The 12,525-nt window shown below is 39.4% G+C and overlaps 2 protein-coding genes across 8 annotated transcripts in view; one reads left to right on the plus strand and one right to left on the minus strand.

The window, feature by feature from the left end:
* foxp1b (forkhead box P1b) overlaps positions 1–12,525 on the minus strand; it is a 346,037-nt gene that overhangs the window by 287,814 nt on the left and 45,698 nt on the right. The gene's annotated exons all lie outside the window — the stretch shown is intronic.
* On the plus strand, positions 422–7,314 carry LOC144023578 (uncharacterized). The gene is made up of 6 exons (XM_077529211.1): positions 422–770; positions 909–955; positions 1,003–1,053; positions 1,131–1,164; positions 1,246–1,515; positions 7,115–7,314. Exons 1-6 carry the CDS (start codon positions 722–724, stop codon positions 7,312–7,314), a joined length of 651 nt encoding a protein of 216 aa, XP_077385337.1. The 5' UTR covers positions 422–721.

Below are 12,525 nucleotides of genomic sequence, written 5' to 3' on the forward strand. Positions count from 1 at the left end.
GATACATAAATAAAAGCTAAAATTATTCAGTTTTAATTATTCTTAGTATGTCACAATGTCCCATAATTGGTGAGCTATTTTTAGAACAGACCTGTGGGCTACTTGTGTTGTCCTTGGGGCTAACTAGCACCTGCTGGCACCATTTTTTTTCTCATTTCTTAGGACAATGCATATTAACTCTTTGACCGCCATAAACGTTTAAAGACGTTCAGTATAAACCTAGAATTGGCCGCCATAGACGTTAATTGACGTCTACTATGTTTTTTTATGGAAACGGGTGGAGGAAAGCCTTGGGCAGCTGTGCTCCAAGTATCAAGCCGATCGGGTTACTATAATGAGTATTCCTGGCCACTAGGTGGCTGTGATGAGTCTTTTGGACAAGATCGGGTAGGAGACAACAGTAGAAGAAGAGAGGCTGAGCTAGAGTGTTGAGGGGGAGAGAATGGCTAACTTGACTAAGGGAGTCAAAAAGGCTACAGATGGCAATCAGCTCACGCTTGATCCTTATTTTCAAAGCTCAAAAGCATCGACCAGTGCTCAAGAGCACAGTGATGACGGAGTTAAGTCATAGTTGAAGCGGTGACGCGGCCGTTTCGACCACGTCCTAAGGCCCCACCGGCTAGCGATGCTAATAACGTCCTAAGGCCGCACCGGCTAGCGATGCTAACACCGGAGAAAAGTGGTGCACAACTGAGCACGTCTGCACAGATGACGTTTCATCATGGGTCCGATGCAAGACAGTCTTGGACAGTCTTCCAAAGAACGTGAAGGTAAGCGCTAACGTGCTAAGAGATTGCTAGTAAGATTACTTTACTAACTTTTCGGCGATCTGCTAGCAGCGTGTGTAAATGTGCTGATATACACTAGAACATCTATTACCTATACAAACGTGAATGTATATTTTATAGATCGTGCTCACAGCAACGTCCGACCGCTGGTTCTACGACAAAGAAAGGTAAAAAAACAAAAAAAACAAAAACGTTTTCAATACACCGCAACAAGCTCCCCCTCATAGGGCCCAAAGTGACCCTTCTCACAGTGAGCAGAACAAAGGTAAAAAGAAAAAAAAAAAAAGATTCTCCACAGCTCTAATAAAATATTTGATGGTAAACTTCTTCTATAATTTACAGAATGTGCATCAACCAATACATCGAAGAAAAAAAGGTAAACATGCACACACACACACACACACATTGCATCACAGTGCTCTAAAATAATATATGATATTGAAATGTATATTTGCAGATCCCAAAGATTCTGGCTGGCTTGAAGTTGATGAATTCGGCTGGCAGCCAACCATCTTCCCCTTTGCTGCAAAACCAGGACCAAGGGATGCTGCAGCAGAGCTGAATTCCCACCTGCCAGCTGACATCCTGGAGCTCTTCATCACGGATGAACTTCTCCAGCACATCGTTCATCATACCAACCTCTACGCAAATCAGTCCATGCAGAAGCAGACTGACAAAAACTGTTGCGCACGTGTAAATAGTTTGCAAAGAGTTTTCCAAATTGTTTGTTCGGATTGCTACTGTTGCATGTAATTAAACTGTTATTTTGCAATCAAAAAACATTTTGTTGGGGTAGTGTTTTATAGAAGTTTAGGTGTTTGTAGAATCACATGCAAAAAAAAAAAGTGCCAAATTCACTAGAGTGCATGAAATAACATCGTTTCACAAAAAGCTTGATTTCTCCGTATTTTGGAAGAAAATAGAGGATTTGGGTGAAACGAAGGTGTTTTCTATTGTTGATTACTGAAGATCCGAATAAGGTAGAAACAAACTTTTTTTTAGATGAAAGATGAGACTTCAATCTTTCATTTGGTAGTATCCGCGTTTCCATAGTCCTAACACAACATTTTCTGTGGAGCTTGAAAGATCGGTAAAATTCTGTAAATCAGCTGGCAGTATAGGGGTTACCTTTTCCGAAAATGGCTGGCAGTCAAAGAGTTAATCAACAGAAAAATACACATTCGTTTTGCAGTGTCTCTTTCATCTTGCCCCCGCGCTTCTCTGGGTGCAACTGCTAACCTCTCCACTCTCTACTCACAGAAGAGGGTGAAAAAATAAAAAGCAACTGGCCCCAATTCATTTCAAAGAGGCAGCTTGTTAACGCAACTCTACAAGCAGCCACTCAAATGATACCCTCAGCTCATTACCGGTGACAGACAGTATTAGTGGTTCCTGAAAACTTGATTTATTACAACCATGGTTAACTCTAAAAACAGTATTTGGTCCATGCCTACATACAATCACAGAACATGAATACAAATTCATAGGTTTGATCTTTTGACCAATATTTGACTACTCAGCGCAACTTCTTCATCAGGTCAGTCTAATGAAAACACCAAACCCAGGGACGATTGACCGAAAAACAAATATACAGTGAATCCCTCAAAAGTCAACAAAATACAAAAATTGTTTCATTGTTTGTAGTCTTCCGAGCATGAAGGTTAGTCATTTGTATGTTTACACTACATTGCAAGGTTTTGAAATTGTTTTTGTGGTGATGAGTGTGCACAGGGTCATTGTTTGTTTTCAACATGTTTATATGCCACACAAGGAGTAATGACTTGTGGGATAGTTAGCGAATGCTTGCTCATCACGATCTCTGATCCAGCACTTTTCTTGAACGATAGCATCTTTATTATACTGTATTGTATCGTCATATTTCCAAAATACTATGAACAACAAAAAGTAGGGCCAAGCATTTTCAAAATGAGTGTCTATGCAGATGTATGTGTTCATGCCTGCTAGCCTAATTCAAAGTGATGCAAAATTGCAAAACAATTAAACAAACATTATAAATTTCCAAACTAGCAATACAATACAACACTTACAACACTATTACTTTATGTATTGTATGTGCTTTGAAGTAATTCCACGGCATCAGTTTCATATTGTTAAAGGGACAGTGCGTAGATTTTATCTATCGAGTGTTGAAATAATAGAATGCAACGAACTAAGTTTGAAGTGTGTGCACTTTGAAACATGCCTCAGAGAGACCATACTTTGTATGTTTGTCTCATTCGGATATCCGTAGCAGAAAGATGGCGGCGAAACGCGTCGCCAACCTTCTGTAAGGTGAGGCACAAATATTTAATATAACTAACGATTAGTAGATGCACTATTTATATTTGGGTATGAAAACGGGTCAGGGGAGAAAAAGGTGAGAAGCACTTGGACCAAAATTTTCAAACGGTACTGAACAGTATCAATTTTCAGTACTTTTGTTCAGTTGTTTGTGGTAATAAATGTTTATTTATGTAATAATAAAATAATTTTATAAAATAACATTCACTTTAACAGTTATTTTTCATTAAATAAAATCTGACAAATAATAAAACATAATGAATTTAAAAGACATGAGCCAGAGAGGGTGGAGTAAAAAAGTCAAGGTATAACATTAATAAAGTATAAATAATACCAACTCCCGCACAGTCGCAACCAATGACATGCTTTGGAACATGTCACCGTCCGATTCAACGTGAATCGGTGTGCTCTTCGATACCCATCCTAACCGGAGTTCACTGATACACTGACTGTCCGGTCACCTACCCTCTGCACGATTCACGTAAGTGACCTATTTTGGTTTTAAATGGTGATTTTCATGCCTGATATAAAAAAAAAAAAATTATGTGATAGAACATATTTCTTTGCATATTAAAATTTATAGGTTTTTAAAATGAATGGGCATTGACAAATCAAAAATTTCTTCACAATGTCCCTTTTAATGATCAAGCCTTTGACCTGCTTGCCAAAACATATTGTGGAACTGTGTCATAATTAGGGATGTAACGATACCAGCAATATCGTGATATTGTGATATTAAAACTGCCACAATATCGTTGTCATCATATTCATGATATTTAAATGCCACACATCTGTTTAAAAAAAAGTCAGGTTGATTTCCATTTGTGCAGTTGTAGCACCCTCTGGTAGCTAGTTTTTTTAGTGCAGTTTAATTTTCATTAGTTAGGTTTTGGCCCTTCTATGTTTAAAATACACTAATTTGAAGGGGATCGCAATATGCTTGTGAAATGAGTCAATATGTAGAGGAACTCAATGTGTACTTGCATTAGCAAGTAAGTCCCTCAATATTAAGTGTTATTAGAGATTGGAGGTAGTTTATATTTATTGCTGTTATGTACAAAAGCACAATGTTGTGCTTTTTTTATATGAGCTAATTTATTTTACAATATTGTGACCTTTTTTAAATATCACCAAGATCCCCACAATATTGTGATAATTATCGTATTGGGAGCTTCATATCGTGATGATATCGTATCGTGATATTTGGATATCGTTACATCCCTAGTCATAACACAACAATTGTGCCGCAATTCAGTGCAAGAAAAAGTGTGAAAATGATGCTTTAAGTAAAAGTACCACTGATTGTCACGCCCACCTAATTGGGGCAAAATTCGTTCTCAGAATGCTTGTCTCACCATGTGTTTTATTTCAGTTTTCCTTTAGAAATGTAAATCTTGTGATATATAATTACTACGGAGCCCCTCTGGTGTCAGGGTCTGAATTATTTTTTTATTTTTTTTGTTTTGCTTATCTGTACCCAGAGTTTAGCAATCTGTACCCACAGTTTACTAATCTGTACCCACTGTTTAGTAAACCGTACCCACGGTTTAGCTCTTCTGTGGTGTTATGTAATACGCATGCGCACACAACGTTCGAGTGGTTGCTTGACAGCAGTATTAGCAGCAAACGGCTGCTTCTTTTCATCTTAAACTGTAGACTTATGTATTCAGTTGATGTGTAATGTTGCGCTTGTGCCACTGTGAGGCGCTCGAATACTTTTCTTCTTTCTTTCTTTTATTTCCGTGTTAAACCTGAAGGCTGTTGAAATGCAGACATGTTTTGTTGTGCTCCGCAATTACTACGCCATACTTGGCTAAAGGAACTTCATCTTTCCGTCATCCATTCATCCGAATGCATCGTTAAGCTGCCAAAACTAGTCTACAGTTTAAGATTTAAAAAATAAGCAGCCGTTCGCTGCTAATACTGCTGTCAAGCAACCACTCGAATGTTGCATGTTCATGCGTATTACATAACGCCACAGAGGTGCTAAACAGTGGGTATGGTTTACTAAACTGTGGGTACAGATTGTTAAACTGTCGGTACAGTTTACTACACAGTGGGTACAGATGATTAAACTGTGAGTACAGATTGTTAAACTGTGGGTACAGTTTACTAAACTGTGGGTACAGTTGTTAAACTGTGGGTACAGATTAGCAAAAAAAAAAATTCAGATCCTGACACCAGAGGGGCTCTGTACGTTACTCTGCTCACACATCAAAATAATTTATTATAATATCAATATAATTTATACAGTTTACTAAAGGAAACCTGTACCTAATTTATTTTTATGCAGTACTCTTTCAATAACATCACCACTGCCAGGAGACATAGTGCAGACGTGTGTATGTGTGTACATTGGTTGTGCACTTTAGAAAGAAATTCTACAGTAATAACTTGGGGATACAAAACAGGTCACTTTCAAATTACAATTCATTAAAGATGAATTAATAAATAGATTTCCCCATTACCACCAACACAACCCCACCCCCAATCTAGTATGTGCAGACACACACGGGCAACTTGACCTACCTTGATTAAACAAATAATGACACATTCCAAAAACTGTAAATGAATCCAAATTAATTTGCGCTTTGCTCTAATTGCATTTAAACACCGCTCCTCCCTAACCTTGGATCAAGAACTTCTTAATTATGGGTTTCTGAGGATAAGTTCCCAACAGAGTTGTTGTGCTGTTGGTGGGGGGGAACTGAAAAAAATTACATACAAATGGTTACGATGATCTAGTGCAATTGACCCCAGAGCAAACTACCAGACTGACACAAAAATGACACGTGTCAACCTTTCACACTAAAGGTGGGTTATTCCATCCTAATCGCCCCGTTTTTACACACTGGCCGTCTCAGCCAGCTTTTTCCATCTTTTTAACCAGCTCACTGTACTGTGTGCAAGGTATCAATGCAAGATGGGGGCGTTAAGTTGACCTGCAAATTTACCGTCTTCTGAGGTCGTATAAGATTATGCCTCTGATACTACCTCAGAAGATGGTAGGTGGAAGAAGAAGTAATGCCACCAGTGTCACCTTTGAGTTGAAAGCAATTGTTATCATCATGCCAATGCTGTAACACATCAAATGACCTCCTTGCACAAAGCCACATTGGCTTGGTTGGGCAAGTTGGGCAGCTGGCCCGCGACCACACTCTGAGTGGCCCCGTAATTCATTTTCAAAACAAAACAACAATTAAAATGACTTTTTTTTAAATTCAAGAGATGTATTTATTCATTTTTGGCCAACCCCCCCAAATTCTTCAAAAATGAAGAAATACATTCACTTTACGCTTTCCACAAAGAAAAGGGGGAATAGAAAAAAAATTCCTGGGAAAATCCCAAATTCGAAAAATATCTTTTTTTTTTTTTTTAGGGCAAAAAGGCCAAAAACAGTGAAATTGCAAGGAGGCTGAAGTTTTAAATTGCAATATCACCAACCAACAGTAGATGGCGTCTTAGTTGCACTTACACTGTGTATTTTTCAGCCCTTTACTACAATGTGAAGAGGCCTAGTAATCCTTGGCAGATTTGGAATGATATGCAAGACAAACATAATACAAGTACCTCCATAAAATTTACATTTTGAGAGTTGATTTGTGTGTGTGTGTGTGTGTATGTGTGTGTGTGTGTGTGTGTGGGGGGGGGGGGTGTTTGGGGGGGGTGTCACAACATGAGTTTGTGCAGGAGTTTTGTGCTGTCTTTGAATGATGAGAGAGACTTATATACGTGCATTGAAACATGGACTGGTATTATGAAAAATTAAGTATTTTAATATAATGAATGCATGTATTATGTCCATATAAAAAAAAAATTGCTATACCTCTGGTTAGGAAGTGCATGGTGGCCCCTCAGTAGCACTGAAGAAAAATTGTGGCCCCCTCCAGCATTTAAATTGCCCATCCCAGGTCTAAAAGAAACTAATAAATCACAGCTCTAATGTTACGCTTGAGATGCACCAATTTACCAGGAAGCCAGCACGACTGACTCATGCCCCGTTGCTGTCCCTCACTCTCAAACAGGGACGGAAAACGGCAAGATGTGTTTCCTGAAAGAGGGGAGAGGTGGAAAAGGCCCATCCTGCCCCTCGAGTCAGCGCCACCCCACAAAGAGCCGCCGCCACTGGACTTTCTGCACAGACAGCAAAACTTCCCTGAGAGAAGCGTGCGTGCCAACTCAAACACGGCTCGTATTCCTCTTTGTGGACAACGCCCGCCCATGATGTGCTTCCTGAGGGCTCGCTGCAGCTGGAGCGCTTTGAATAAAGGTAACAGTAATGTCACAGCTACTGTAAACTTGTTTGGCTGCTCTTGTCAGCAGGAGATGTCTAATCAAAGCAGAGAATGCCAACTCTAAAACACAGCACATTGTTTTGTCCCACCAGCAAAAAAAAAAGAACCTTCCTATGAGTCACAAAGACACAGGCAAGAGGGCAACCACTGTTCCCTGATCTTGCCAAACAAAATGTCAAGAGACCAGGAGTTCCATTCAGCTCGGGGACGTTGAAGTACGGGCAATTGGCAAACTATTACAGTCACATTTTATTGTTGAGTGCCTGACACAGGAGAGGAAACCAGAACAATCAAGCAGAGCGCTATTTTTTTTTCTGCTGGATTTAGTAACACTAATTAGTTTTGCTCTCATAAAGCCAACCTGAAAAACGACCAATTAGAAAGTGAAAATGAGACATGCAGATGAAACAAGAGCTTGTCATTTCCCATCTTCAAGTCCCTTATGCACAACTTTACTGTGTGATGACTTTCACTCATACACTCACACAGAAAATGACTGGCAGGCTGCCTATTATATTCAATGTCACATACAAACCAAATGTGTTAATGGCACTATGCATCAAATAGCCGAGTACTTAGTTAAAAGGAAAGCGTTATAGATCTATATGGCCACATCAAAGCCAGGCTGCACAGCTTGTCCATGCAGATTTCACAAGCACCAGCCTCGAGAGAGGAAACCGTCCACCAGGCTGACCAGCTGGTTTCGGCTAAAGACCAACCAGAGCCAAGCAGCTTGCCTTTCACAGGTGCTTTATTTATACGAATGCCCTCGTTCGGCAATAATCCTACTGCATGCCTTGCAAAGTCACATCAACAACGAGAGAGGATGTGTTCCGAGCAAATTTCACTACTCCCGACTATGACTTACAATTTCCTAAACAAGTCACAAGTGAAAACTGCCAAAAGCTACCAGAGGCAGGGTATGCCTGTGCCAATATGTTAAGATGCCAACTGCAGTAAACAAGAAGAGGAAATTAACAACCATCCAACTAAACGCCTAAAACCAACAAGAAATATACTGTTGATTTAAAAACAAATCAAGATAAGTTACAAAATTTGCAGTTAAAAATGACTGAGACCATGTTGCTTGTCTCACTACATTTACCAAATATATGTTTGGTTGTTATTTAATCTAAAAATAACATATTTATGAAGATATACCCGCTAAAACATTATGACCAGGGGGGCGGATGCGCATGCAGGCTGAAAATATTCAAGGTGCACCAGATTCACACTCCAAGCATATTTCAGCTCAATCAACCTCCACCAAAAAGTCAAAACTCAAGTCTGGAGCCACACCGATTGCTTTTGAGGATCAACTTCAAAATAAAATCTGATAAAGGCATTGATGTCCCATGTACATTATAACTTGTAAGACTTTGATATTCAAGTTGGCATAAAATGGTGGCAAATTATGGCCAAAGACGCGAGGCCGCCGACGAGACAGTCATCTCGGTCTCGTTGCATCGTGACTTTGATGGTCTGTCAAAATATGACTTAACATTAGAGTAGTCCGTGGTTCAGAAAAAAATAGGGAACAGACCTCTGCCCACGAGAGCCGCGCTAAACGAGCTAGCTGATCATGCGGTCTCATATTGCAAGTCAGGACAGTCGGCTTCTTTGGATTTAATCCGAAGACTAAACTGGCGTTTGTGTAACTGTAGTATACAGTATGTTGTTGTTCGTACTCACCGAGAAAGGCACCATTTTCTGTCATCTTTGGCGTAAATGACCGTTTAATTGTGTCTGCTGTTATTTTGATTAAATTACATCTAAAAATGTCCGCAAATGTGCTTATAAAGATGAAATTCCGAGGTGCTTTCCAAGTGGACTCCTTAAAATTACAGTAACATTTCAAAATGTGTCGTCAAAAAAACAAAAACAAAAAAAAACTCATTAAACTTTAGACACTAGAGCAATGTAGGTTTTGTACTTAACTCATTTGTTTTTCTTATGAATGTAACCATTAGGGGTGTCACGATTCGCCAACTCCACGATTCGATTTAAATTTCGATTTTGGGGTCACGATTCGATTTTTTTTTCGATTTTTTTTTTTTTTTTTTTTTTCTCCGCTCCCCCACTTTATAACACAGAGGCATATGCTTCTGTAGGCTAAGGCTAGTCTATGATCATTGGTTCTATTCATTGTACAGTAAATCTTATTTCAAAAGATCGGCTACATATAGGTGATGCAATTTCCATATTATTTTTGTGTAAATTTATGTAATATATGATAATTGACATTAGGCAGGAATGATCAAATTCAAAGAATTTATTTACAATATAAAGTTAACCGTCTTGTTCTTACTGAAGTGTAAAATAAAAAATAAAAAAACAAAAACAAAAAGTCACAGTGGGTGCCTGCCATCTATTGACTGTTTTTGGTTACAACAGTGTGCTGTGCGTTCCTCTTAAAATAATGTGCAATGTGCAACAACAACAAAAAATATATTGTATCCAAAGTCATGGAACAAATACAGCCTGAACAAACTATATCCCAACATTTACAGTTGCTGGGCATACTGTAGCGTGGTTCAAGTACACTAATTAAATGTTTGAATCCAGCGTTTTCCAAGGCTGCAGGTCTGCTGCTATAAATAGACCTATGGATCTGGCGTTTCGCGCGAGCTGAAGTGTGTGGAAGTTTCACTGTAAATGAGGATGAAATAGTTGGTTGGACCGTTGTTTTCCCACTTCGAGTTGAATTTGATAAATCTAAATCTTTGTGATGCCTGCGTAAATGTCCCGTCATGTTTGTCGTGTTTCCCGTTGTTACGGCTGGCGGCTCGGGCCATTCAGTTTGAATGCGCCAGCGCGACACTCTGATTGGAGGACTGTGCCAGCGCGACACTCCGATTGGACGACTGTGCCAGCGCGACACTCCGATTGGACGACTGTGCCAGCGCGACACTCCGATTGGACGACTGTGCCAGCGCGACGCTATTGTGTATCCGTGTATTATACCCCTATTAGTTATTGTTTCTCCTCCGTTCTGTCAGTTCTGTCAAATGCGGTTATTATTTGTTCACCTTCCACTTTCACTCCCTTGTCAAACCCCTGCCTGAAATTTCAATTAAAACTACTCAGATGTTAAAGTCGACCCGTGTTTATCTACTCTATATTTTCTGTTATTGTGTTACTTCCCTTCCCCTTGACGAGCCGGGCGTAACACCGTGGCCGAGTACAGTACGCGCACATAGCATATCTTGCAACTGTGGTCTTTTTATCGACAACGTGAACGTTGTCGACATAACTCACCGGGAACGCAAAATGTTTCCAAACTGGTGACGAGAGAAGCGGGAGCGGCTTGAAGCACCATTGCTGTGTCTGTCCGCGCTTGCCATCATGACTGCAGGAGAAGTCAGCTAACAAGTGCCGTTAGCTAGTAGCTGAATGGCTGCGTCTCATTTGCTTTCCTGGGAGGTGGCGGTGGCGGCGGTGGCGGCGGGCGCGGGGGGGGGCATCGAATCGTGTGTCCTCTCTTCTATTTCGATGCTCGAAATCGTGACGTAATTTCGATCGATTTCGATAAAAAATCGAAATCGTGACACCCTTAGTAACCATCATGGAGGATTTTAGAGGTGTTTGAAGTGCTCATTCCTTGTTTATTTTTTATTTTTTTTAACAAAATTCAACAAAGATGGCAGCTTCTTATCACATTGCTAGTGCCAGTGACAATATCTTTAAGATGGCAACACCATAGGCAAGTTGCTGCTCTTGTTCGCTTGCACTGCTGACACGCATGCACAGACGTCAAGATAAAAGCAGTGCATACTTGATGTTTTATTTTGACTTCATAAAGGCTGCAAAGTTGGTCAGAGACTTTGGACGGTCTGGATGCAGCCTGAGAGCCTGCTTTGTAAATTTTTAAGTTCATCCACGAGGACGGTGGATTGGGGGAAAAATGAGAAGTTGAGAACCAAACAACAACATCTTGTACACATTTGTGCAACTCTGCTTATGACCACTTGTACAATATAATGAAAACCAATACTACAGATTTATCCAAATTTGACCTTTAAAAATGCATGACCTCCTTAAAGGGATAATGAACTCATTTAGCCATGTTTAGCCGTAAGAAGTTAATATTTTGTCTACTTTGTGTAATTAATTTAATTATTTTTCATTTACAATTAGTACCTATAAAAATACATTTTGCCACGTGTGCTTGGAGCTCAAGCTCAAAGGAACGACCAATCATGGTTCAATTTGCGAATGTCACATGGCCAAACCCGGAAAACAGGTGAGTCGCAATTGGTCTTTACTTGACCTCTAAGCACCTATCAATACCATGTCATTTTCAGTCACCAGAAAGTGGCAAAATGTTTATTTGTTTTTAAGCTGTACATGAAAAATAATGAAGTTTCAAATTAATATTAACTTTTTTTTTTATTGTTGAAAATGGTTCTGAGTATCCCTTTAATCTACACGGGAGTCAAAATATTCAAAGAAGCTCTCTGTATGACTAACAGCACCACCAGCACTGAAAACTAAAACCACTACAATGAAGTGGAAAAAGCAAAACATAAAACAAACAAACTTTCTGTGTTGGTTTAACCCAGGAGTGTCAAACTCATGTTAGCTCAGGGGCCGCATGGAGGAAAATATATTACCAAGTGGGCCGCATCGGTGACATAACGGTATATAACTTAAACATGTTTGCCGTCAGTTATATGTAGATTTTCGCTATTTTTGGGCCAGCCCTAAATTACAGAGCTCAACTGTAATCATATTGTTCCAAAAATTAACTCAAATGCAAATGGAACGCGGCAACACTGAGCTCAGGAGGTGTTAAATCAACCAGTTTTTGCATATATATAGTGTTCCCAGAATGCATTGTGTGGTGCAGTTAATGACATTATAAGGACGCTAATCGTTGTCGTATGTATTTGTGTGACCAGTAATTGAATTTGTGTCGTATTTAACACGTTTATTTCGTTCTATGGTTTAAAAAATAAAAAATAAAAATAATTAAACAAACAGTAACTTTAAGTTGTGCGTAAAATAATGACATCCAGGACGATTCCCGGTACAAGTTACATTACATTGTTTGTGAAATTCCAAATATATATGTTTTGATTGTGGCCGGCTGATTAATTAGTCTGACATTACCATTTTTTTATTTTATTTTTTTTTTACTT

This window comes from Festucalex cinctus, chromosome 8, assembly GCF_051991245.1.
Source record: "Festucalex cinctus isolate MCC-2025b chromosome 8, RoL_Fcin_1.0, whole genome shotgun sequence".
Taxonomy (NCBI): domain Eukaryota; kingdom Metazoa; phylum Chordata; class Actinopteri; order Syngnathiformes; family Syngnathidae; genus Festucalex; species Festucalex cinctus.

What these genes read in the sequence shown, in the direction of transcription:
- LOC144023578 (XM_077529211.1), top strand. Translation starts at nt 722, where the DNA reads ATGGGTCCGATGCAAGACAGTCTTGGACAGTCTTCCAAAGAACGTGAA. An exon ending in TGGTTCTACGACAAAGAAAG is followed by an intron (nt 956 to 1,002) that starts GTAAAAAAACAA and finishes CACCGCAACAAG; the next exon opens with CTCCCCCTCATAGGGCCCAA. An exon ending in AAGAGTTTTCCAAATTGTTT is followed by an intron (nt 1,516 to 7,114) that starts GTTCGGATTGCT and finishes ACTCTCAAACAG; the next exon opens with GGACGGAAAACGGCAAGATG.